Raw genomic sequence first — 26,975 nt, 5'->3', positions numbered from 1 at the left:
CGACTCAGAAATGATTTCCCAGTTTACATAAACTTTTCTCTGGTTAGGAAATTTGTTGTGTTTGTTTACATTGTACACTATCATCTAGGTTAAGCCCTGTATTTACCTTCTAGCTATGTAATGTTTTGCTCTTCTGGTTTTAAACTGAGGATTATGTTTTGCTATCTACAGTGGAGTTCCTTTTGTCTCATATTAACAGAAATAAAATCAGCATGTATAAGTGTGAATATGTATCAAAAGAGAATTATTTAATCCATAACCACAAAAATCTTCCACTTGTAGCACCAGTTCTGTAACTTCTTACAAGAGATTCCAACAATTTCTAGACCATATTAAATAATACTGAAAATCAATTAAGCTGTTTTTACATGTATTAGTCATAACATTATTTGAACACTTCCAACATCTGGTAAGGAATCTGAATAATATGATTATGTATATAAGATAAGGACAACTGATTTCTTCTTACTACCACCACAGCCTGTTGCATTTCAAGAGGAATTGCTCCATCAGTTAAATTATAGTCATGTAATTGATTTATACATTAAAAGATTATTATGCAAGGGAAGTATCAAATTTGACTACGTTTATATCTAACCTTTTGCCTCTCAATTACACTCAGGTTACTTAACTTCAGCAAAGTGAAATGAAACAGTGAAATTCTAATGCACTTGAAGAAAAAACTTTGATAATAATAGTAAATCAGTTAATTTCTTGAGCTAAAATAAATCAGGTCTTATCAATAACTGTGAGGGTTCTCCTAAAACATGAAAAAAGAGAGAAGAGTAGTCACCAAGATACTATTAAAAACATTATTTTGCCTTTCCAAAATCAGCAATTGAAATAAACCAAGTATTCTGCAGCATATGACAACAGATTAACATCTAGTATACAATAAACACACTTGTGTGCTCAAGTAACTGACAATTGTTAAGAGACTCCAGATACTTCACTGTGAGATAAACAGAATTTTATTTTTAGGGAGTGATTCCTCTTTATAATAAATGTATAAAAGTGCAATATCTTAAATATTTACTGCATGCAAGTATCTTTTTTTGTTGTTGTTGTTAGCATCATATAAAGTAATCTTATGCAATAGTCTCTGTAAGAATACATTTGAACTTATTGTTGAATTAATGCATCTCTTCAGTTGAGTGCCAGCCTGATCATTGCATTAACCACCTCATACAGCACTGCAGAAAAAAGGCAAATTTTCAGCAACATCTTAGCAAAGAGCTCTCTACTGACAATGCAAAATGACATACTAAAATGGCAAAATTTGGCCCATGTTTGCCTACTACATTGTTCGAGTGGTTGTATTCCAACTATAGTGTTATAGTTTTCTGAAATGCATGTCCAAAAGGCTAATTGTATCTGCCCCTGATTACAGGAACCTTCTGAAACTGTTTTTATTCACGATTTGTCTTTAATGCAGCCAGTATGATCAACTCTGTAATGACTACCAGAATTGAATCTGGTATGTCAAGAAACCTTCTCTTTGTGGCAAACAGGATAAAGGAAAGATACCAAAAACTACTCCAAACAAAATAGCAGGAAGAAGAAGATTAAGCAGAAAGTGCATTCCTCTTCAGCTGTACTACACATCATCAGTTGTTGAATTTCACCAGACCAATTTAATTCACAAGCATCAGGAAGTATTTCAGAGTGCACATATATAAAGCAATACTGTACTTTCTTTAGATGGCAGGAAGCAATTAATGAGTGTGATATTAAAAAAGTGTGAATGGAGAAAGAAGTGCCTTGGACAAGACACAATAAAACTTGAATGTCATGCCTAGCAACACAGTATTTTAAATAAAGATAGAAAACATTTTCTTTTTAGAGCTTACTGGAAAAGAACAAATTTTGGGTTGTTTGGGGCTTTTTTGTTTTGCTTTGGTGGTTTTTTTTTGGGTTTTGTTTTTGGTTTTTTTTTTGGTTGTTTTTTTTTTTTTTTTTTTTTTTTTTTTTTTTGTTTTTTTTTTTTTTTTGGTGGGATGAATAAAAGTCCAATTTTTGTATTTTTCCATCCTTAACACTAAGTTTGACTTCTTGGCATCAGTCATCAGTCTAACTACAGTTGCATTTAGTCCATGTATACAGAAACTTGTGTTTCTTAAAGGGGAGCAAGAAAGAGTTTTCCTTGTTCTGTAATTTCCTTTATTTTTTTCTTTCAGAATAAGTATGCAATCAAGGCCTTTAAAAATGAAAAGTGCAACACTTCCAAGCCAGAATAGCTAACAGTACATAAAATGAAGGGTTTAGAAACTACAGCAGTAGGACGAGGTTTTCAGGGAGGAAAGCATTACTCCCTTTTTTCCTCATTTCTAAGCCTTTGGGCCACACAATTCTACCCCTTCCACTTGGTCAGCTTAGCACTTCTTTGAACCATTGGTCAGCCAAACTGGCTGAAACCCCTAAAAATTAGAGTAATTAAGCAGCCAAGCAAGAAGAGCAAAAGTAAGATTTTTTTTTTTCCCACCCAGTTCATTGACAAAGCAGCAGGGCTGACATAAGGGAGAGGGAAAGCTCCAAGCAGATAAAAACCAGGATCAGAGAAGGTCTTGGAGGGTAGCTCCTTTTAATAGTAATGAGCTGTGAGAGGGGGTCTGGTGCCTTTGTTATCAGATACTGATACCAGGTGTGTGCTCCTGAGGATGTGGCAATTGTATATTTTGTGACATTTTTAAAAAATTCTGGAACTCCTAAATGTTTGGGACAATATCCTGCAAAGTGCTTGGTAATTGGGTGGAGATATCATAGCATCTGATGTAAGACTTTAATTAGAAGTATGCACAACTTATCACACAGATACAGTTTCTACTTGTATTTCACATATCTAAAGGTCACAATGACATTGTAGTTTGTTGACGTTATCTTCACCGAGACACAAGACATAAAATAAATCCTTCCCTAGTGACCGAACCTCCTCTCATACATTCTGCAACTGGAAAGAAAAATGAGGAACAATTCACTCTTGTCTTTGCTTAGGCAAATGGTTTGCACTCCAGGATTCTTATCTCAACTGTTTTGTTCACTTAATAGAGAACCAACTAATTTTTGCAACTTGCCTGAAATACTATTTCTTCAGTAATGATGATCTAAGATCCACTGATTGTTGACCAGGTAAGAGTCGAGACTCCTGAAAAGTAGCACACAGGCCTCTTTCTGTTACTCCTATCATGACATAGGTGAACAAGAAGATCTAAGAAACACACTACTCTTGCAGTAGTACTGCAATCATCCAAAACTCCTTAAGAAATTTTCCTGTCTGCAAAGTCTGGGTTTTCTTGTCCTGAGACATAGGTTTTCTTTTCTCCCATGTTTCTGAGTTTCCATTGTACACAAGTGAAAAAAAACCCAAACTTTTTATAATACTGTTGAATTACCTTCTCCACTGTAACACAGCCTAAATGTTTTGAACATCTGGCTGTAACAAAGATACTCTGGAAATTGTAGTATTTACACAGTGATGATGGGAGCATGTATCATTAAAAAGTAATTTTGAAGTAATCTCTCCAGCATTTACCATAATAAGAAGCATTTTGGGAGAACAATAAGTCCAAATGTTCCAGAAAAACTAAATTTCAAGGAATGAAGATGCTATAGTATGAAGATATGGCCAAAAAAATACTGTATTTTTAACCAACAACATTTTTGAGGGGCAGAAACTGTACAATATTAGTTTTTAAAGAAAAAACTATTTCTGTCCCTCAAGCAACACACAATATATGCATTTAAGTGACACTTTAAGAACAGCAAATATTATTTTTAAATACTCTTAAGTTTAAAAATGCATCTGACACTCCCTCCTTAAAAGAATAAAAATATTAAGAACTGGTGAATTAAGGATTTCCTGCAGCATGGTAAATGAGGAAATCAGCTTAACTGTATTCTGACAGCAAAAAAACTTCAAATAATTTACATTAAACTTAATGTATCTTTTGACACTCTTTTCAAAATCTCTATTCTCTATCTGCAGCATGGCTACTGTGAAAAAGCTCAAGATAAACCTACAGTAAAATTCTTTCATCATCTAAATTGTGACCCCAATATATTGACTAGATAGAAAAATTTCCTGTTTGACTGACAGAACTCAAAATGCTACAGATAACCAAAAGGCAAAACAGAGGAACTATCAGTAGCTCCACTTCTCAAACCAAAGCTATTGTTTTGCAAGACTTCTACTAAACTAACAAACTGCAAAAGCTTTAGTTGTTTGATGTCTATTAAATTCTAGAATTTATGGTTTATGTCAAAAGAGGGACCATATTTGTAAGTGTCCATTTCTAAAATACCACAGTTAATTAAATACCAGGACATTTAAATTTTATAAATTATTTATGTCAGTCTCTCCAAAACATAGCTACTTTACTAATCTCTTAGCTAGAGGTAGGTCATGTGTAGGCCTTGTTAATATGCTGTGAACACTTCATTAGTTTACTAATGTAATAGTCTGCAGGGTAACTATGCACAGAGCTCCAAGAATAGCAGCACATGTAATAAATTAAATGTCTAAATTTTATTTTTTTTCATGTGGGTTAACATGTATTTGTTTTGTCCTAATATTTCATTCTTTTGCGAAGAATGTTTAACAAGGAAAGGGTCATGAGGTTGAGTAATCTGAAAGTCTTCTGCACCTTACAACTCAAGGCTAGGAGTCTAGCAATATCTATATGCAGCCCTTTTCCCCCCTATAGTTTTTGCAAATCATGCAGTCAATTCTGACTGTTATCCAGCATTAAAAGTCTCTTCTCCATTTTCAAACTTTAAAAAGTGATTCACAATCATGTGGCAGTATAATTAAAAAGTACAGTCCATACACCTTGACAATCAAAAGAGACTGAATTATAAAAAGTAAACTGCCCTTATAGCTGCATCATCCTATATCTGTAAGGACAGTGACAGTTAATTTGTGAAAAAGGCAAGTTCCAGGTTTCTGTAAAACACGTATTACAGCTTTCTTGTGCTAGTGAACATTTAGAATACACAGGTTCCCAAGACATTTTCTTCCCTCCTCCCCCATTGAAAACATTCAAAGAAAACACATAATTTTGGCAAAGTTAAAAGGGTTTCTGTCTTGACGTTTTTGCCTTCAGCTTCATGTTAGAGGCACAAACTTCTGGACTTTAGCACTATAAGGCATAGTAGAAATCACCAATTAAAACAACAGCAACACCAACATCACCACAATGGAATATACTACAAGTGGGAACAGCTGTGTTATTTAAAAAGAAAATATTTTGTAAACTGTCATACTGCAATGCTGTGTTAGGTGATTCATCTAAAGCTTGCCTTGGCATGCCGAATATTTTTTTTTCCCAGAACATGCTCAAATGATCTAAACATTGCCACAGGTTCAACTTACCTAAAAAATACCAGAAAATAGCCCAGTGGCACACACTCTTGAAAACTTTTGCAATCACAATATAACTATAAAGCATGAGTAAACTTTTGTTTTGTTTTTATACAAAACTTGGAACCACATTTCCTTCTCCCCCATCCAATATCCCATAAGGAAAAAAAAAAATCAAATTAAAAATCCCCAAACTTTTGTTAGACACTTTTGTTGGGTTGTGTTTGTCTTTTTTTTTTTTTTTCTTTTTCTTTTTTTTTTTCCTCCCTTTTTTGGCTACAGTTCCATTTATAGCACTGAATCCAGTGTGGGCAATGTATTCCCAGATTAAAAAAAGGGATATTATCAACAGTGGAACTGTGAAAACAGAAGCTCTGTTGCATTTATAGCATGATCAGGACCAAATTTGTTAAGCTGTATGTAAGAAAGAGTCACTGCTCTGATCCCCTATTCAGAATGTCAGTGTCACTTTTTATAAACTAGATCTCTACCTGCTTTAGCTTCATTAAATAAAACACTTCACCTTCTTAAAATCATTAACAATAGTGACTTCTTGGTTGTTGTTTTTATACCTAAGGTTTCCACAGTTTCTGAAAGACTGATCCAATGTTTTGCGTTTTATCATGGTATTTTTAGGTCAACAGCATATATGCGTTAGTACTTAGGTACAGCAGTTTGAAATATCTCTGAATTTACGTTTCCAATAAAACCAGCAGAAAAGTGAAAGTAACCTAATGCAAATCAGTCAAATAAAAAGTTAAATTTCTATTTAAAGTTTATCTTCCAATATGAGACATGATAGCATAAATTCTTCTAAAAGGATTGTTTTCTACAGCTGTATAAAGCCCTGACAAGATTTGAGCATTGTTTAGAATGTGAATCATCTCTGTCTTGGTGTCTCCAATTTACTTCTATGCAGGAATGTGCAAATGATTTTACAGCACGATGCTAGTACCGCTCTGTACTACAGTATTTTCTTTTGTAAATAAAAACAACAACAAATCCCTAGTCAGAAATAAACTGACAAAATTTACATTCTTCTCTCTTAAAAAAGTAAATAAAATAACATTATTTAAAATGTGAATTAGCTATAAGACATACAATACAATTACATAGATACATATCAATACAGCACATTCAATTTGCCAAAAATTAATGATTACAAAGCCAATATGGATGCTGCCATATATATATATATATATATATGTATGTACAATGATTATAGCATTCGTAATTGCACTATACCTACAAACAGTTTTAAATTACAAGGTGTTTTAAGAGGGAGCAAAGAATAGCAACTGTTCTTATCATTCTTTTGGATTTGGGAGGGTTAAGGATAAAAAATATCTCTTTAGTATTTATTGTTAACTTTGGTAATCAACTAATAAACCATTATTTTTTTCACCTCCCATCTGCTGCTATGTGGCAGCTGTTTTTGTGTTAAGTGCACTCTAGTGCCAGTTGGCATCATAGATAATCAATCCAATTACATGTTTGAACTCTGTATAGAGTTTTCTTGCACATGATCAAAAAACCTTTCAACCTAAGCTGCAGAATAAAGGCTCATCAATGTGTGCTGCACTTTTGTTGTAAAAATTGCACATTTAAATTTCAAGAAAGATTTTATCACTGCTTAATTTACATTTATAAATCTCTTCTAAAGAACACTGAGAAAGGCTATTGTGCATGAAAGCCTATCAAATGCCTGTGAATCAATTAACAATTAACCTTATCAAAAAAGGTTCCTGAACGTGATCTCTCATCAATAACTTCTTGTAACACAACTGAAGGTGCCTTGACATTATTACAGAAAACAATCTCATGTCATAACTTACAAAATGAGAGATACTAGACTACATGCGGGTGCATGGTAGACCTTATAGAATATTCACTTACATGTTGGTTTTGGCATTAGAAAATGGTACACTTTCTAAAAAAGGGAACACATGAGCTGAAACTGTGTTTGTTAATCATTTGGCAGTTGATTCAATCAGGTCAGTTCCCAACCCATCAATTTGGCATTTCAATCAGCATCTCATGTTTCAAGCGCATTGGTTTCATAAAAGCCAGATTTGGCAACACGGATTTTGTACAATAAAAATATTTTTTCTACTGTGGAAAACGAACACATAAAAAAGTTCTAACTTAAGAAAAAACACCCCACACAACTGAAAAAAACATTGTTTCAGGCTGCAGCCACTGGGGAAAATGTAGTGTCTATGACTTTTCTATTTGGCATTTGTGAATAAAAGAAGAGAGAAAAAAATGGCACATGGCAATTAAAAAGAGGTTCTAACATATTCCATGTATATCTCAGACTGTGTCTTAATTACTTCATTACTGTCTTCTGTGCACCTTCCTTAACTGTAAAACTATGGTTACATTTATTATCCCTAGACAACTGTAATTCTATTTTGCAAACCCAATATTCTAGTCTCAGAAGTGAAGACAGAATGAAGACACCCATGTAAAGAATTTAAAAATCACAGTATCAATACTTTTTGATCCTTCAAAGAAAGTACACACTGTAGAATTAGAATGACTGATGACTTAAACTGTGATGATAGAGTTTTCCTGACCAAATCATTCAACTGAAAATATTTCACCCAGGAATGCAACTGGGGGAAAAAAAAGGCCATTGTACCTTTTAAAAGATAAGGGGAGTAGGAAAGGAGGGGGAGAGAAAGGGTTAGGTAAAGAGGAAACCAGCTTGATTTTGCTTCAATAGCAAAAAACTGCTATCCTTTGTAAATGTACGACTGAGAATTTGAAACATATTGAGTCACACGGTTTTGCCTAAAAAATGAGGAAATGTGCTGTGAATGTACTTCAGCATCTTTTGTTTTTCCTCTATATACTTTAAATAAAATCATAATATTAACTACAAACTCTGTGGACATTCACAGAGTCCAGGCCAGCAATAAATTAGTATTATGCAAATTGTTTTCACAGATTATAATACAGTCCCTCTTGTATGTCTTCAATCATGGAAAGTTGGTTTTGGAGGATGCCCCAGGTACAGTTAGACCAGGTTGTACTCCTTCAGGTTTAACTGTAGGATTGTGTCCTTGACAGCAGCAAAGACGAAGCGGATGTTCTCTGTGTCTGTAGCACATGTGAAGTGAGAGTAGATAATTTTGTCACTGTCTGGATTCAGGTCTACGAACATCTTCAGGATAAACTCTCGTGCTGCCTGTGCATCCCGTTGTGGTCCTGTAAAAGAAATTCCGTTTTCTTAAAGTCAACTTCGTATTTCCACTTCTTTAAAAGTTTAATAGAAAATAAGGAAGGTTTAGTCTGTGATCCCCACCTAAAAGAAGATGGGGAACCTTTTACTAATCAATAGTATCATATACTGGCTGCATTCTTTGTGGTAGGAACTATTAAAAATAAAGATGGAAAGAATTTTCAGACATTCACCAAGTCAGAGCTGCTCTTTCACTGCTAACTATCTTTTCTTCACCAAGATAAATAATCTGTTTTATAAAAAAATTAGCTATATAATTAAATATTTTAAAAGTTAGTAGAAGTGGTGAATGTTCAGTCTAAACCTACTATATTTAAATTATACTTCAGTTATTTTAGCATTGGAAGATTTACTAGTTCTATATGGATTGTAGGAGGAAGCACAGAGAAATCATATCCTGAAATGGTCTGACACTGTCATCAACAGAACTTAATTTACTTTAAGTGATAATAAAATACACAGCTGCTCTCCAGCTGAAACAGTTGCCTGTGAAAGGCTTATGTTCTAACCAAGTTAAAGTATCTAGTATTTTAGTTGGTATCTAAATTATGTATGCTAATGATCCTATCAGATCTAAATTAAAGTTGTAACTCTCCGAAGGACAGTCAGTCTAACCAAACTACATTTTCAGCTTAAAAGATTACAGAAGTTAAATTAATTACTTCCAGCCTTGAACAGTGAGGATTCATTCATGTTCACAGTCAAAAAAACAGTGAAGAAGCAAGAGCATAAGCCACATGCTGGTGAATCCTATTCCATTATTCTAGTGCTGCCACCACATTTCATGTTTCTGAAATGTGGGTTTCTACAGAACTCACATTTTCTGCCCTGTTGCCTCCTCCTGTTCTCTTTATTTGTCCTGTTGTTACACAGCAAGACAAATACCAGCACCCAGCTGCTATGTGTAGCTCTGTCCTTCAGTAATTATAAAATTAATAGTTTCGTAGTTTCATGCCCAGCACATGTCCACACATTTCAAAAACTCGGTAACAGACCTTATTTTTAATACTTCAAGCTTAAAATTTGTAACACTTCCAAGTTGTGTAACTGTAAAATTTAGGAAGGCAATGTATGGAAGAGAAAGCACATACTTTGTGGTGTGCTGCAGATCTGTGTGGAGAGGGAGTAAGCTTTGGCAGTAAATGGGTGTATGTATGTGAACAGATGCACGTACATACATAGATGACACATTTTCTGAGATTTAGGGATGTAAACAGATAATAAGCTCTCTGAGACAGGACAGAGGACTGTCCAACACTTCTACAGCTTCTAAAACACAACTGGCTCTAGCCTTTAGCTTGGTCACTAGACTATATTATAGATAAAGAGCAGCAATTAAGTCTCACAATAGCACATATATATGTGAGTATTTATGAAGAAAATTCTTGGGCTTCCAAAGACAATTATTTCCTCAAAATAAATCACTTCATTTTTTAGACAGTTTCCTGGAACTTTGTTAAGCAGTTTCACAGTAGCTACACACAGCATTTTCTCAAGATCTATTGGCCTATTCAGAGATATACCCAAATTTGCACACCTCTACTCTTATGTTATTTAAACTTTTATCTGACTGAGGTACAGGGAGGTATGTTTATGACCTCAGGAACTTAAAAAAATTGAATGAGTTAATGTTAAATTCAGATGGCAAAGTGGTTCTGGTCTAAGAAACCTAGAAAAGAACTATCATATGAGTTAGTAGCTTTCTTGCCCACTGCTCTCCCTAATCAGCAGTTTTCAATGAATGTCTCTATATGATATCATGAATATCTATGTAACAAGTGCTTCATCAGTATTTTTCTTTTCTTTTCTTCCCAACTATAGCCTCTTTTTGTGTTTGCCCTCTCTCCCTCTCCCAGCCTGTGAGTCAGTTGTCTAGTACTAGCATACAAAGTGTGTCTTCATGTGACACACTGACCTAGGAGCATGGCTCGGCCTCCCTTTCAAAGCTCTTACTAATGCACTGTGCAGCAGAACTCCTTAATTTAATCTGTCCAATTTGCCACCCTGGCCAGCAGTTCTCATCCCTAGGATACTTTCTCCCTTCTGAAGGTGAGAGAAGCAGTCCAGATGAAAAATACCTATTTCTGATACCTTCCTCAGATCTCCCACTTCCCATATTCTCAATGTACTGGGATAGAAGAGGGGACCATATGGCGACTTCTGAGAGCCACAGACTCCACCCTGCCACCAGAAGTAATGATACCATACTGTAACTTTTTGTCTGGAGTTAGGTCCTGGAAAATCTACAGAATTAGGAAACAAAAGATTCTCAAAGACTTGCAGGTCTTCATTCCCACATCCTTGATAGTCCATACTGGTTTTTTCCCCTCACCAATGACAAAGGAGAAGAGAAACAAGGTTTCTTTGAATTGTTTGAATTCTGTATTTTTTTTTTTTCCCTGGACAAGCATTTTACACAGGCTTTGTCAACATTTGACAGGAAATAACAGAGCAGACTGTAAGGTCTACTCACCTTTGGGATGTCATCTAGGGAACTTGTTACACAAAGTAAATTCAAAAGAACAAGCATATTTCTATTCAACTGCAAGTTCTCTTCTGTACATTACTATGAAACTAAATTTACACTGACTCATAAATAATATGATCTGATCCCGTAGCCTTTTTACTGTTCTCGCCCTCTTTAACAGAAAACAAGAAGTACATTTTTCCCATTATTACTTTCCATATTTGAACATGGGAGTTTTAATCTTCTTCTCAGCTTCCCAATCAGCAACTCCTTCCTGGTGGGACAAAATTGAGTCTCTCTTTAAAAAAGAAAGAACATTTAGTTCTTTAGACCTCTTATTATATGAGTTTGATTTTTTCTCTGTTACCAAGGCCTCCTCCACTCAGTTACCTCAAAATACATAGCTTTTCCCCTCATGAGAACTTCCCTGAAAGTACAGCTTTAACAGAAACACTTATACAGACTACAATTTTTTTTTTTTATGGACAAACACATTAACTTCACATAATTAATGTAAATTTAAAACACAATTTTAAAAAGTCTATAAAAGGGTAGAAGGAGTGTTGCTTTTTTCTCTGAATGTTACAGAGTTTATGACACTTCCCCTTAGGTATTCAATCTTACATAAAAGCAAACCTCAAAACAACAAAAATATAGAAGACTATATGTACAATTAAGGAATATGTTTCTATTTATTTTTAACTCTTGCATTTCAATTTAAACCCTCACCCCAACTTTTGAAAAATGACAGAAAATGGTTCACTACTAATATGAAAATACTCATCCTAAAAGTCAACAATTTCCCACTAGAGGTTATGACATCCCACCCACAAGTCATTGCAGTATAAACCAAAATCTTAGCAGTCTAAAAATTCCGCAAAATTTCAATCACATTTTACATTTTTTTAGTATTTTTTAAAGGAATATACCAAAGGATCTAGCTGTCTAGCATTTGGTCAAGGCTAACAAAATTTGCCAGTACTACAGTGTAAATATAGCATGAGCTCTGATGTCATTATACTTACCATCATACTCTGGAAAATAATCAACTAGATGGGAGTACATAATTTTCTCCTCTAGTAGATCTTTTTTATTTAAGAACAGAATAACTGAAGAGTTCTGGAACCATGGATATGTGATAATTGTCCTAAAGAGTGCTTTGCTTTCTTCCATTCGATTCTGCAATAAAAAAGAGAGCAGAATTTTGGTGGTCATGACTTTTTTTTTTTTTTTAATAAATTCATGTGTTTTCATTCCATTTGGCAAAAGGATCCATTTCTTGTTTTGTACTTTCCTACAATATATAAGATCCAATTAATTAAACTAAGTGTAATAAGCAAACAGGAAATTAAATATTCAGGAATCTTCCTTTTGCAAATTCAGCTAGTTAAGTGTAAATATTCTTTAAAACACTAGTCATGAACATGGAAGCTGTAACAGAAACATTTGCAAAATCTGAATATGCACAGGTACAATCAGCCAACACACTGGTTGTTATTGAAATGCAAGTCATTCATGGTAGAGACACATACAACACCACAAGACAACCAATTAAGGGTTTAAGAACATTATTTATTTTACTTGCCTTCCCAAATTTTGAATACAGAGCTCAGCAATTCTTAGAAATCAGCTTAAAATAATTGCAAGTAAATTTAAAACCTGAGAATATTTTGTCAACATCAAAGGTTTATGATATTGAATTTTAAAAAAACTGTGAATTGTTAACTTGGTTTCTAGCATTGTTGCCAGATGAAGAATTATTTGCACCTGGACTAATACAATGCTTATGGTTCAGAGCCCACTAGCCTATGGAAGAACACAATGCTTATTCTGTAGGAAGGAAAACTGGAAAGCAACCAGCCAGCCCAGTTATGTTAACTTTTACCAGTTCACCAGGCAGTCAGGTATGACTCTGGGGCTGCTGACCAGCAGGTACCACCAAAGAGAGCCCCAGGACAAAAGAATGTATGAACAGAGGTGAGGGACCACATGTCAAGGATTTTGGGGAAATGATAATCATGTTTATGTTTATTCTGGGAAAATTAATGAATATGTATGCAAAATACAGTATATATATATGCAAAATAAAGTGTCCTGTACTCAGCATGCACAATATTTGGAGGAACTACCCCTTCATGCATCTGGTCAAATAAAGAATGCCTGCTTCTTAATGCTACACTGGGGCTACATTTATTTTTACTGATTTTTGGTAACAATGCCACTGGATTAGCCTTTAACTCCTTAGCTGCTCTTGAAACCACTTTACATTGTAGCTGAAATACCAGCAAAGCCTACAGTTATTTCTATTTGTAAAACTTCTTTGTCACTGTAGAATAACGTTACAGTTAGATTAGTTCTGAACTCTTAGGCTGACTTGATGTGGTTAATACAGACCCAGAGCAAATACGGTTTGTAACATAGGAATGAACTTACTCCTTTTACTATTATTTAAAGCTGCAGCCCCCTGAAAAGGCTGTTTCACCACCAAATGGAACTCCAGAGAATGACAAGAACATGAATCCTGAAGATTCTGCTGTTGCTGAGCCATACAACAATCTGTCAGATAACTCAGAAAGTTTTGCTGTAAGTTACATTTACTTCCAGTAATTTGTTTTTCAGAGAGGCCAATATAAACATGAATAGGAACTTGAAAAAACCCGAAACAAACATCAAACAAAAAAAAGAAAACAAATAACAAACAGTAAGCTAATTCAGTTTTGTAGTAAAAGCTGATTATTTGGTCTGTTAAACTTTATTGCATGTTGCTGTAGTGCACGAAAATAAATAGCTGAATTTATATTTTGGGAAACTACTGCAGAGTAATAAAACTTTGCTTTTATGCAGCCAGCTCTCATGACTCATATTGATTTCAACAGTGCCAGGATTTCACTTTGAAAGGAAAGAAACTCTAATGTCAACACAGCTGAGCATAAAACATAACTCCTTAGACAAGCTGTTAATAAGATGGTATTTTCTTCACAACATTCTATATAGTCTTCTTCTCTTAACAAGACCTTAAGAAAAGTCAATGGGAACTACCTAGTATAGTTATATCTGTTATATGGTCCACCTTAAAAAGTTTAGCTCTATGGAACACCTGCAACTCCAGAAATACTTGTTAGCAAGTATTAGTGTCTTCTTCACTAGCCTAAACAAGCTCGGGTCTCTCACACTGTTTTCACAGGACATTGGCTCTGGGCCCTTCATGCTTTTCCCAACAGATTAGGTGACCATGAAATTGTATTTATAAACCCTTTGCAAATTATTTCAAAGGGAAATCGAAGCAGATTGTGTTAAGGACAGTAAACTGATATTTTGATATGTTGTCTTTTATATCCGTAGTCTGCAGATGTTTTGTAGGAATTGAAAAATGGCCTAAAATTTTCAAGTAAATTTTATCTGCCTGTATAAAGAAATACAGTTTGCCATAACAGATTAAAATGCTATAATGATTTCATTAATTTACTATGACTGACTGATTAAGAAAAAATTTGAAGTGATTAATTTTTGACTTATCAATCTCTGCTTAACTTTCTGCTGTCTTTCATATCTCTGTTTATCCAATTACTAAAGGCAATTCAACTTTTATGGTTGTCACAGCAGACAGAAACAATCTTTATGCCAGAGTAAATTCCTCCAACAATACTGCTTATTATCCTCTAAAATTTGTCTTATACTGGTTTTCTGTTTCTAATGATAGTTCACTCCTTTGCAAGCTCACTCTTTTCCTTTATGGAACATATGTGCCATAATATTTTTTATCAGTTTAATCACAAGATCATATGGCTGAACTATTGTTTTGAAAAAAAAACTTTAACAGGATGCACTTTTTCTTGTGTAAAAGATAGTTTCATGTTACGGTATTTTCACTGGAAGTAGGGATAGGATTACAAGGAGTATAGAAAGAGACCAGCACTGGGGATCTGACCTGTCAGATGCAACATGAAGGAAGCTTTGCCAAACCAAGCAAGATAGTGTGGCTCTTAAAGAACAAACAAACTAAATAAATAGAGAAAAACCCCAAAACAACTCCCCCCCCACAAAAAAACCAAATAAACAAAAACCCCTATAAAACACCACCACAAAAAACAAAAACCCAGAAACCAACAATGCAGAGCAGGCAATATTTACTGGTTTGTCCAAGTACTTAATCTCCTTTTATGAGCAGCTCTATCTCACCAAATTGTTTCCAGAAAAATCTTATTTCAGCTTCAACAAAAAATGCTGCAGATAGAAACTTAAATAAGTAACGTGCAGAAATGTGCAGCTGGATGTGGCTCAAGGCTTTCTCAGTAGTTGACAGCCAGTGTCAGCAGTGAAGCCAACCTTCAACAGCAACCCCTGTTCAACAGCAGCAACATCTCACCATAGCCTCCCTGGCTTGGCACATGGAAAATGAGCAGCAGAATTCACCATCCCTAAAGATCTGCTGGCCTGGGCAACTTCACTGCTCAGCTTTTGTCTGCAGTCAATCCCAAATTACATAAAATCATATTGATATCACCAGCTGTTCCTCTATTTTTCTATTTTATTAAGAAATACAGCAGATATACTCCAATAGTGAATTTGTTAACTATAAACAGGTTACATAATCTTGGACAAAGTTGTCCTAATATTTAAATAAATATCAAGAAAAAAACACTGTACTTACTAACAAATTACATGACTGTCCAATTTTATGACTAGAAATATGTTTTTATGAAACAAATAAAATGAAATTTCTTTTTGTCATGTACCTCTCATATAAAAGATTTTATGCTGGAAAGTTTTTGTATAACCATTAAACATTAACACAAGCAGAAGTATAAACCATGCTTTCCCACATTTTTATCCAAATTCAAACCTACACTTCCTTAAATTTTAATGGATTAAGAAGGAGTATACTTCCTTCCAATTTTATTTTTGTAGGTACACTTTCAATTTTCCTATTAAAATGATGGATTTCTAGTTTGGATGTAAATACTGAAATTCTCTTCTATCTGTTGGTCTGGAAAAATGCAATTACTCCTACAATTAGAGAAATAACAAAATTGGGGTAATTTATAAGCACTCAACTGTCAGATCCTGAAGAATACCTGCAAGAGTGCTAAACCAGCATTTAAAAGCTGTATCAGTTGGTACCCACTGAAGGGAAAGCAGCATTTCCCTGCTAACAAGCAGTGCTCTGACAGAAAACACTTAGTAAAATATTAATCTGAAACAACAGAGAAGCACTAGTGGAGTTTCACCCATTACTGTATTTATGACTATCTAGAGTGGCATCTAGTGGGTGTACTGTAACTCACACACTGAACAAAAAATGTAGTAATTACTTTTCTCTTAAAAAAATGTTAGCAATTCAAGCAATGTCTGTTAAAAAAATGAGGATTTCACATATTCCGAGGAACTACATTTTGTTGGAATGCAGTGAGAGAGAATGTGGCAAGGAAGTAAACAAACACGCATTTTTCAGTAAACAACTTGTTCTGTGTATGTAACTTGTGTATGCTGGTAAAAATGCTTATTTGAATCAGAGGGCATTCAGAGATGATAACGGTAGAAAATGAGATACTGATGCAAGAGAGCTTAAGAAAAAGCAGAGGTTAATATTTCAGAAGCTTAGTGTCACTGTCACGGACTCTATTATTTTGGTTGAAAATAAAAAAACCAAAACTTTTCATTGTGAATGTTTTTTATGTACAGCTCTATATTAACTCGTAATGTCTCTATTATCCAACTAAGACCTCCGGCAGTTATTTTCACAGAAGCAATGTCAAGCTGTACAGAAAGACCCACAGTGTATTTCTTGGCTAAAAATTTAATGAAGCTGCTATGCAAATGCTGGGAAACAGTAGAGGAAATTATGAAGTGGGAGGTAAGTGCAGAGTCCTCCACAATGTAAAAAAGTAAATACAGTATCAAAATTGGAAGTGCTTCACATTTTTGCCAGGAGTATGAAGTATAATCTTGTAGCTCTACTGCTGTAACTAGTCATCCACATAAAAACTGCAATGGTTGTACAAATATTTTGATGAGTAACACAAATGCAGTCAGAGGCCACTTCAAACAGAGCTCAGGAATAATTGCTTTATTTTGTTCAATGTCTTCAATCTTTCTGTAAATTAGCCTGAAAGAAATTTACAGAAAGAGGACTGGTAGACATCTGGTAGAGGGCTGGGAAGATGTCTCTGCAGATAAGAATTGTATTTTTAAATCAGCTGGAAGAAGAACTCTAAACTCTCCAAAAACCTGAATTTGCAACACTGCACTTGAAAGTACATGTACACTTGAAAGTACAGCAGAGACGCAGATGAAGCAAGTAACAGCTTGCTTAATCCATTAAATCAACATGTTCAACAACCATCAAAACCCAAAAATATTGTCCAAAGCAAAAATGGTCTATAAAATAGTCATAAAAGATGCTTCAAGTATTGTTGTCAAGTATTTTTTAATGCAAAAATGGCTCTTAAATTATTTTTCATGATAAAACAGGAATGCCAAAATTGGCTGTTTTTAATATACCTACATATATTTGAGAAAAATGAGTGAAAATATTTAAAAATTGAATTGTCCTCTTTTCTGGACAGTTCTGACACTGGTTATTCAGAAAAGAAAAGAAAAGAAAAGAAAAGAAAAAAAAAACAAAAACAAAAAACAAAAACAAAAACAAACCCAACAAAACAAACAAAAAAAAAAAGCAGTCACATCTTTGCCAGTAGCAACTTTTACAAGCAACATTTCTGGCAGCCTCTGTATGCCAGTTCATGATCATCCAAACCCCCTATTTCCATTACAAACCACACACTTCAACAAAAGAAAGAGAGGCTCTGACTCTTCCTAATGAAAATCTTTCCCAGCACTGATAGTTTACATTCAAAAGGTTCTTTACCCACAAGCCAAAAATAAATATGAATTTGTGTGTGCAGGTATGAACAGATACAATACATCCAGCAATGAGTTTTGACACAGGTAGTTAATGTGCTATTTTCTCAAGTTTCCAAATAAACAATCAATTCTGGAGATTTGATTTCCCATGGGAAAAAATAATTACATAAGTAAGTATAAAGACTATTTGAGAATTTTAGTTCTAACTGGGAGTTTATATTATCCCTCTGTCATATGTTCAATTGTTCTGGATTGTTGGCTGTTGAAAAAAACAGCCAAATGAAGCATTACATTTACTTATGATGTAGAAAGACCGAAGTCCTCTGATCTCAGAATTGTTTTCTTTCAGCCTTCATGCTAAGCCATGTATGACTAACCTGTGAATAAGTAACACAGCGCTGGAAGAGAAGTGAAAGCATGCTCAGATGTCAACAGCATGAGAGTTCTGATGAAAAAATGAAATATTGTCAGAAAATTGCCTCTTTGAAGAGTAAACATACTCTGAACTGTGCAGCCTCATGCCATTTCTTATTTTTGCACACCTCAGAACAAAGTGTGACTGGAACACTGTACCAATTTGTCACCTGTTAATGTATTACACAAATTAACACTACACAAGTTCCGTCTAGGCTCATCTGTTTTGCAGATGTACTTTTATTTGATTTAAAATTTAAGCTGTAAGCCCTAGGTTTCATGTAAATATTTTAATAAAAAATTAATAAATTTTAATAAATTAGATTTTAACTGGAATATTTTTTAACAAACCGAGGAACGTTGATCCTTTCTCTGTGGGCAATCTACAAACAACAAATTTTTCCATCCATCAAAAGAACAGCGCCTTTATTCAGTTACTTGGAGCACAAAAATATTGCCAAAAACAACTCTACAAAGTTTGTTCAGTTTCAATTTGTAGTTGTAGCTGAAATATTGAAATCCTAATTTTCTTAATATCCTTGTTTCTGCCTTCATCTGATAAAATTGCAAGACAGTTTTGCAGTGTAAATTAAGTATTGTGAAGGTAACTACATTAATGCAGACATTCACTGTCAAAGTAGGGTTCTTCAGAGGTATTAAAAAAGCTATGGAAAAACCTTATGACATGTCTACAAAGATGCTCACCAAGGAAACAAAGGAAAAACCGCTCCTTTCACTTGTCACACAATGTTTTTTCTAGGATCAAAAAAGAAATTGGAGTGGATCTTTACATGGAAGTCATCAGGTACAACTCCTTGCTCCCAGCAGGAAAAATTTTGTCATCATATCATTCTAATCATGGCTGTGTTCAGACAAGCTTTGAACATCTCTCTTCAGGATGGAGATCCTACCTCTTTAAACGAACAATTCTGCTTTCAGCCCTCTTGATATACGAAACCAAACCAGAAAGAGTTTTACTGATGGCCACTGTATTTACAGATTATTAAGTCACTTTAATGATCCCCTGTTGGTAATTTTTGGACAAAACACTTTAAAGAGGAATTTTCTTCCTGGAGTATTTAGCTCCATGCTGCTTCCATAAAAGACTTAGTCAGATGGTCCCTTCTTTTTTTTTCATCTATCGTGTTCCAAAGATATAGATGTTCTAGGTTGTCTGAGACCCTCTAAATTCCTGAAAGATTTGTGCAATGGCTATTGGAAATGTTGCTCAAGCCACCTCCAGACCTACTGGTTCTGTTCACATCTCAAATGACAAAATTATGCTTTCTTACTGCTAGTGCCATGTAAACATCTGGTACTGGTAAATGAACCTGCTATTCTACATTTCAGAAACCTGGAAGACTTGATAGAGGATCACAGCTGCACTTTGTAAGTAACAGTCACTGCTTTAGAAGTCTGTAAACTCAGGATAAAAAGCTCTAAGACAACAGGATGCTGAAGACAGCATGAAGGAGCATAAAGTTACAGCAGCAGAATTCTCAACCAGTGCAAGCAGCAGTCTTCACACACCTGGCTGCTACACCACTGTATGTCACACCACAGCACAATGGAGAAGGTTTAGACAAGTTCTGGAGGAACTCCTTCAGTTCTGAATGAAGATAATTGTACCTCATGCAAAAATCTATGTTAGAATATTTCAAAAGGGACTGATCAAGACTGGAACAAAAAAGATTCAGTCTGGTTATCATACCAGGTTAGATGATGCAGGTCCTTAAAGCAGACAAACCATATTGTAAGGAAGTGAAAGCCAGTGGACAAAAGATGGAGAAATTATCTTTACGGCACCATTTTTTTTAACGTCCATTGAGCAATACAGCATTTGCCAAGCTCTCAGAAGAGACGGATTCTAGAAAAAACCTTAAGATGTGTGAAAGCAGAACAGGCAGGAAGTAATGGCAATATTAGACACAGCTTGAAGGCACAGAATCACAGAATGGTGTAGGTTGGAAAAGACCTCTAGGATAATGTGTCTAGGATTTCTTAAGCAAAAAAAAAAATCAATTTTCCTATTATTTTAAAATCTCAGAATTCTTAAGCCATTCCTGCCTTCTACATACATTACAATCCTTTTCCACAAGAACTGTAATCTGAGATAAAATCTGTAAATACAGGTATTATAAGCATATGGTACTTTTAATAAAACTTCAATGAAAATTGAGTGACAGTTTGATGACAAAATGGAAGGTGATACTGTTTTAAGATAAATCCCAGGGCATTATGATGTTAAAATTACCAATTTTGGCTGCAGCTAAATCAAATGTAATTTCTTAAGACACAGTACGAACTTAAAAGAGGGCTTTAAAAGAAAAGGTATTTTTAAAAGGTACAGTACTCTACTTAACAACAATCTCCTCTTACCAAGGAGGTTCACAATTTCCCTCCAATACTGTAAGAATTTCACATTTTTCTATTTAACCAAAATGTATTATCTTTGATGAGAATAATCGAAACCGGCATTTTCCCCCAATATATTTTGTGCAACGTTCAGAATACTCATTATGACTTACATATAACAATCATCTTTTATCAACGCATACTTCATGCTGTGCAATGCCTCTGTTGCTTTGCAGCCTCTGAAAATACCTCAGGAAAGACAGCATTTACTTTTTGGTAGTTTAGAAAATTTATGATTTTCACTTAGCCTATTAATGGATTAATTTAGCTGAACTGAGGAAATTGTATTCTGTCTTTTCTGGTTCTGATCTGAGAGCCCTAGAAAAATTAAAATGTATACTTAACCACCACAGAGTTATACAAACTATATGAAATCTTATATACCTTAAGACTTTTAGTGCGCTAATAAATATCTACAAGCCTCAATAAACACTGTTCTCTATTTTGCTGTTTCTAAGTACTTAATTAGCTCTGCAAAGATAATGAAACCCACTTTTTTATAGAACTTCATTTTACAGATATACTGTTATGTCTGTAGTTCTTCCATAACTGCAAGTGGTTATGGTTGTCTTACAAAGCTGGAGCTCATTTTTCTAATTATTGCACTAAGATGCTGAGGTTTGATATATTGAAATAAGCTATCTCTAACAAATATTCAAATGCAGCATATCCTGGAAATCTAGAAAAAATATTTTATTTAAACAAATAAGTTGATTTTAAACGTAAGAAAAAGTTCTAAACTGTGCCATTTGATAAAACAGCCAATTTCTCCAAATTTGCTGTCATAATTCAGAGCCAGTGTGACCCACAAAAAATAATATATCATAAATCCATTTAACAGTGAGATGATTCCTTCATTATTTTATCTCACCTTTAATCCTATTGGAGTTTTCTGAAAAACTGAAAAGGTCAAACATCTAATAATTTAATTTATAACATGTTGTTATAACATGTTGTGATATATGTCGCATCACATCAGACTGATGGAATATTTACTTAATTTACAGTACTATTAATGTAATTAGTATATTATGTCCTCTAGTTTAAATTTTGTCCTCATTTTCAGCAAAGAATCTAGAGAGACTTTCTATTTTATTAAAGGCAGAATTTGGAACAATCAGCTATGTCTCCTTTGTGCTTGTTAGAAGTATTTCATGACTGTACATCAACTGAAATTTTTGCAGGATTTGTTAAAATATACCAGCCTTACTGATACTTCCTCTTTTGTATTTATGCACCAAAATCAAGTTATCTACAATCTAGACACACTCTAGAAGAGATGTCATTGGGTCTGAGTATTGCCTGTTAGAGAAATCATAGCTAAAATGCAGATGGACAGCCAGGCGTACTTAACATCAGGACTGAAGCTCACAACTCCTCAGGTATTTGTCATGGGAAGGCAATTTCATGGATGTGTCGTTTAGAAGTCATCCTCCACATGTATCTGAATAACAGGCAGTCTGAACTCTTATTTTCTATGTATGTCCCCTTATCCAAGAGTTACATTTCTCAGAACTTTTAATTCTGAACTCCTTCAAAGGCATGAAAATAGAAACAGTTCCCAGCACCACCTCACATATATCCAGTGAGAGACACTAACAGACTCCCAACTAAGTGTAACCTCATCTGATTTATAATCAGATGTATTTATCTTGACTAAGGTAAACAAAGAAACAGATTTACAACTGACCATCCATCAGGCACTACATTTTGAAATAAAAATCAAGAGTCTTTATTTCCTTATGAGAAAGGTCATATAACCACCACCACCTGCCTCGCCCCCCCAAATAGAAAATAGTACTTTTTAAAGATTTCTATTTACTCATTAAAATTGTATTAATGAAAAACTGTATTAATTAAAAAGGATGACATGACACAAATTATTAAACACTACACTTTTCTTCGTAAAAATGTACTACAGGAAATGAGACTTCAGGCAATACACAGTGGACAAATTAGAAAAAGAAAGTAGGCCACCTTACAAAAATCACAGTTTAATCAGGCCATGAAAGCAATGAAAAGGAAATAGCAGAACACTGTAAATTGTCAAGTCAGATATTTTAATTTCAATATGGGCCACATAGACCAAAGAATGATTAGATTCTATCCTAGTAGCACACTGACGGCATACATATTAAGAAAGTAGAACATTCACACACGTTCCCTCCACTTTCGTGCTAAAATTTCAATACTGCTCCACAATTTAAAACTAAGCATGAAAGTATCTCTTGGCTGGTTACCAAAGTCTTCAAGTTAAACCACTGTCTTCCCTCCTGAGGTTGACACACCTCAGTGAAGAACAAAAATAGCTTTGCAGGTTGAATTTCCTTATTCAAGGTGTCAACAAACACATTTAAAGCCATATTTCTGCCACACCCATGTTCAGACAAACTATGCTTTGCTTTGTGTGGAATAAACAAACACATTCTTCAATTAATTTTGGGACTGCAATGTTTAGAGATATGGGGGAGAGAAAAAGAAGGGAAGAAGGTAGTGTCCTGGCATACCAACAAAATCTAGACAGACAGGTGACAAGTTTGCTGAAAGCCAGAACTTAAGCTGCCCAGATTGGTGCTCAGCTCTAAGACTGTCTCGATCTTTTCCAGAGTTAGAGTAACATAGGCCCAAGCGTGCTCAAAAGCCTACTAGGCTATGTATGTGTCACTTGAAAACAAAAACTGGTTTGAATTAAAGTAATGAATATATTTTAAACTAAAAGTGAAAAAGGTCCAGAAGTTTTCCTCTCTTGTTACAAACATAAATAGTTCAGTAGTGAGGTGTAAAAACCACCTGCAAGAAAGTTTTGACTTTCATGAAGCTTATTTTGGACAGTTAGAATAGTATTTGAAAATTATCATAACAAATTTTTCTTTATGCAATTTCCAATAAATTCTGCTTTGATTTGTATAATTAAAATGCTTAGTATTTGTGTGTTGACTTTGTGGCTACAAAAGAATAAGGCAAACAGAAAAAGACAGAACCAGACACTTCCAGTTTGACTTGAAAAAAACCAAGTCTGCCAGATTTTTCTTTTTTAACTACATGTGTCTAGCTTCCAAAATTATAGGAGATGAAGCTAGTGCAGACTACATCATAATTTCTGGAAGTTCAGCTTTGAATGACACAGATAATTGTACACTTAATGCAACAATAGTTTTGTTTTATGAAAATGCTACAAATATAAAAAATTCCAGAGCTCCAAGACTTTTTAAAAACAATAATCCTAAAGAAAGTTCAACATACAAAATTTGATTGTCCAGGGACACCTGTTTTACTTTACGTCAGCCACAGCGCAACTTATATGCAGCCATGAAGAAGATATTGTCAAATGTTCCCATTTTTTCATCTAAGTTTTTAAAGTATGTGCTGAAAAATTTTCACAGAACAGTGCTAATGAATAAAATTCATAAAAGTTCAATGAGTAACTTGAAAAAGCACTCAGGAGAGAAAAAAGTTCAATGAGTAACTTGAAAAAGCGCTCAGGAGAGAAAAAAGTTCAATGAGTAACTTGAAAAAGCGCTCAGGAGAGAAAAAATACCTTCAACATAAAAATATCATCCTTAGACTTCATTCAAAACTGCATTCAAAATAATGGATAGTGTGCTTTGAACTCTCAGCCCACCCACTTGTTTATTTCTCTTGTTTTTTTTTACATAAAAATACAATATACACCTTGGGCTTTAAGTCAAAGGAATGGAGTTTACTACCCTGGAGCTGATCCTTAGAAATCGATAAATTTTTTCTTCATTTACACCACCTATTATTGTGCCTCTGCTCATAACAGTAACTGAACAAACATTTCTATGTGTTCAACTGTATTCCTCTTCAACACAAAATAGAGACTTTGAAGCCTTCATGGAGCAGATCTGCTTAGTCATACTTGAAGATTGAAGCCTTCCTCCCCTTTGACCCCTGAAGTGCTTCTCCTTTGAGTGCCAGCTGTGCATGATTGCTTGCAAATGCATTTAGAAAACACCTGGGACTGGACTGGTAAAACTATTTTTTTTTAAACTCATAGGTTTTGTTGACAGTTGCTTACCTCATTATCTGACTCCACAAGCACTTGATCATATTCACTAAGAGCTACTAGGAACATTATAGATGTGACATTTTCAAAGCAATGTATCCATTTTCTCCTTTCTGATCGTTGGCCTCCTACATCCACCATTCTGCAAAATTAACAACCACATCAACTCCATGAACACCTTAGCAGATAAACACCCAGCCACAAATGCAGCAAAATTCAAGGATTTAGTTAAAAACACAGTTTGCTTTGGTTTTCTTAATGCTTTTTTCTCCCACTGATATTTAATAGAATCTGTTATAAGCAGACAGTTAATCATGTTTGCTTTAAGTCTGATGGGTTTTCTCTATTTGAACTATTGTGAGTCTCAAACCCCTCAGAATTATGAGATATAAAGGTCTCATGAGCAATGATTTGGCAATGTATGCCCCATGTATTCAACAACAAACACAAAACAGATGGTGGACCACCTTTTTCTCCCCCACATACCAGAATCAAAATCCTTAACTTGGTAAAGCTGCCCCATTTTAAGCAGACGAATAGAAAACAATACATATCTACTAAAGGCTTTGACAGCCAAAATCAAAACTCATGTTTGCTTGCAGTGTATTCCCATTTCATCCCATGTCTCAGTGTAAACATGGATGTCTAACTTGTAATTACAATTCTGTAGTTATTTTTTAAACAATTGTGCTTGCACTAAAGTAGGGTGGTATCTCTAAAAATCAACTAAACAAATGGTAACCTTTTATCCCATAATTTACATGAATGACAAGGACATATGGCTGTATTTTCAGATTATTATGCATAGTGAAACTTTGATATATATTATTGAAAATATGAATTACAGATTTTCTATCTGTAATCTAGTAGTAAAAACTACTCTCAAAAATAACAAACCTAATTGTCTTTGATCCTTCTGACATCTTTAACATGAGCTCATAAATACATGTGGACACATGAAGATAAATTCACTAAGCTCAAATTTTAGAAACAGGATAATTGCTTTTTATGTAGTTTCAATCAATATTCTTACTTGACATTGCTAATGTAAAAGGAAACAAAAGAAACACAGCAAGTGGGTGCTTAAACTTTTTCCTACCTGAAAATGACACTTTGTAAGTCGAATGGATATTCAATGATCCCTGTTGTTGGGACTCGAACTCTGAGCACATCCTGCTGGGTTGGCAGATAGGTGGAATCAGCTATGCGGTCCAAGTCATTAAGATAGCTATAAACAGGGAGAAACAACAGGAATGCTAGACAGTGACACCATCATCCCACTGAGGAAAAGAAAAAGGAAAACTTGGGAAGGAAGTGGGCTTTGGGGTAGGGAAAAGTACAACAGAAAAAAAAAAAAAAAGCATTATCGGCAGAAAAGAGGGGACAAAATATAAAAATGTACTCCATCCCCACTTAGATAGGTTCAAGCTAATTCTACAAGAAAGGTGGCATAATTACAATGGGTTTTTTTTTATCCCATACAATTTTGCTTGGCTTTCACATGTAAATTCACCAAATATGTCAATTACATAATTCTAGGAAATTCAGAGGCATAGTATTACAAAAAGTGTGAAAAATATAAAATTGCTTTGAATCTGTAACATATTTCTTGATATTCAGTCTGTAGTGCCTACATACACACACCTAGATAAACTAACATGAACCTTCCAAAAAACAATGGACTGCTATAGAACAGATAGAGGTCTATAGCAGTCTGGTGTAACTGACTGGTAGTAGATCATTACCAGTTATAAAATGACAGGAAGATAAAGAGCACTGTTTTGAGACTAAGTTAAAAATGGAAAAGACCAACCACTGACAATTAAAATACTATCCAGATCTCGTTACCAGAAGGCAGCACAAACTAATTATTGGGCTCTCTGACACCTGAACTGCATTCACACTGAAACTTCTGATTAGGTTGGTATATCTGCAGTACTTGAAACACACTCCAGCTGGCTAGCAAATAACCCAAAATTGTACAAAATTGCTTGTTAAAGGTTCAGTAACTACAGCATAGACCTATTCTGCTCATTGGTTAATGGTGAATTTCAACCATAAAGCACCAGTGTACTGAAGGTTTTAATTAGCTGTCATGAAAAACATCTCCAAAAAAAGAAGATACCCATGTATGTCCAGCAGCTGGACATCTAATGAAGTCAGTGTGCCAGGAAGCTTACACTCT

At 34.5% G+C, this 26,975-nt stretch overlaps 1 protein-coding gene across 2 annotated transcripts in view; it reads right to left on the bottom strand.

The window, feature by feature from the left end:
* Positions 1 to 798: 798 nt before the first annotated feature.
* LOC128781640 (guanine nucleotide-binding protein G(q) subunit alpha-like) overlaps positions 799 to 26,975 on the bottom strand; it is a 116,183-nt gene continuing 90,006 nt past the window's right edge. Inside the window, exons 4-7 of one of the 2 annotated variants that reach the window (XM_053931354.1) lie at positions 25,890 to 26,018; positions 24,803 to 24,932; positions 12,096 to 12,249; positions 799 to 8,569 (exon numbers count right to left, since the gene is read on the bottom strand). In XM_053931354.1, coding sequence (XP_053787329.1) covers positions 8,379 to 8,569; positions 12,096 to 12,249; positions 24,803 to 24,932; positions 25,890 to 26,018 — 604 coding nt within the window. In that variant the 3' untranslated portion in view covers positions 799 to 8,378. Of the gene's footprint in view, positions 8,570 to 11,311; positions 11,345 to 12,095; positions 12,250 to 24,802; positions 24,933 to 25,889; positions 26,019 to 26,975 lie in introns of those variants that run through there. The other variant, XM_053931355.1, reaches the window with a different exon arrangement.

This window comes from Vidua chalybeata, chromosome Z (genome assembly GCF_026979565.1).
Source record: "Vidua chalybeata isolate OUT-0048 chromosome Z, bVidCha1 merged haplotype, whole genome shotgun sequence".
In the NCBI taxonomy this organism is placed as follows: Eukaryota; Metazoa; Chordata; class Aves; order Passeriformes; family Viduidae; genus Vidua; species Vidua chalybeata.
The sequence above is the reverse complement of the archived record's forward strand: the minus strand, read 5'-3'. Positions and strand labels throughout refer to the sequence as shown.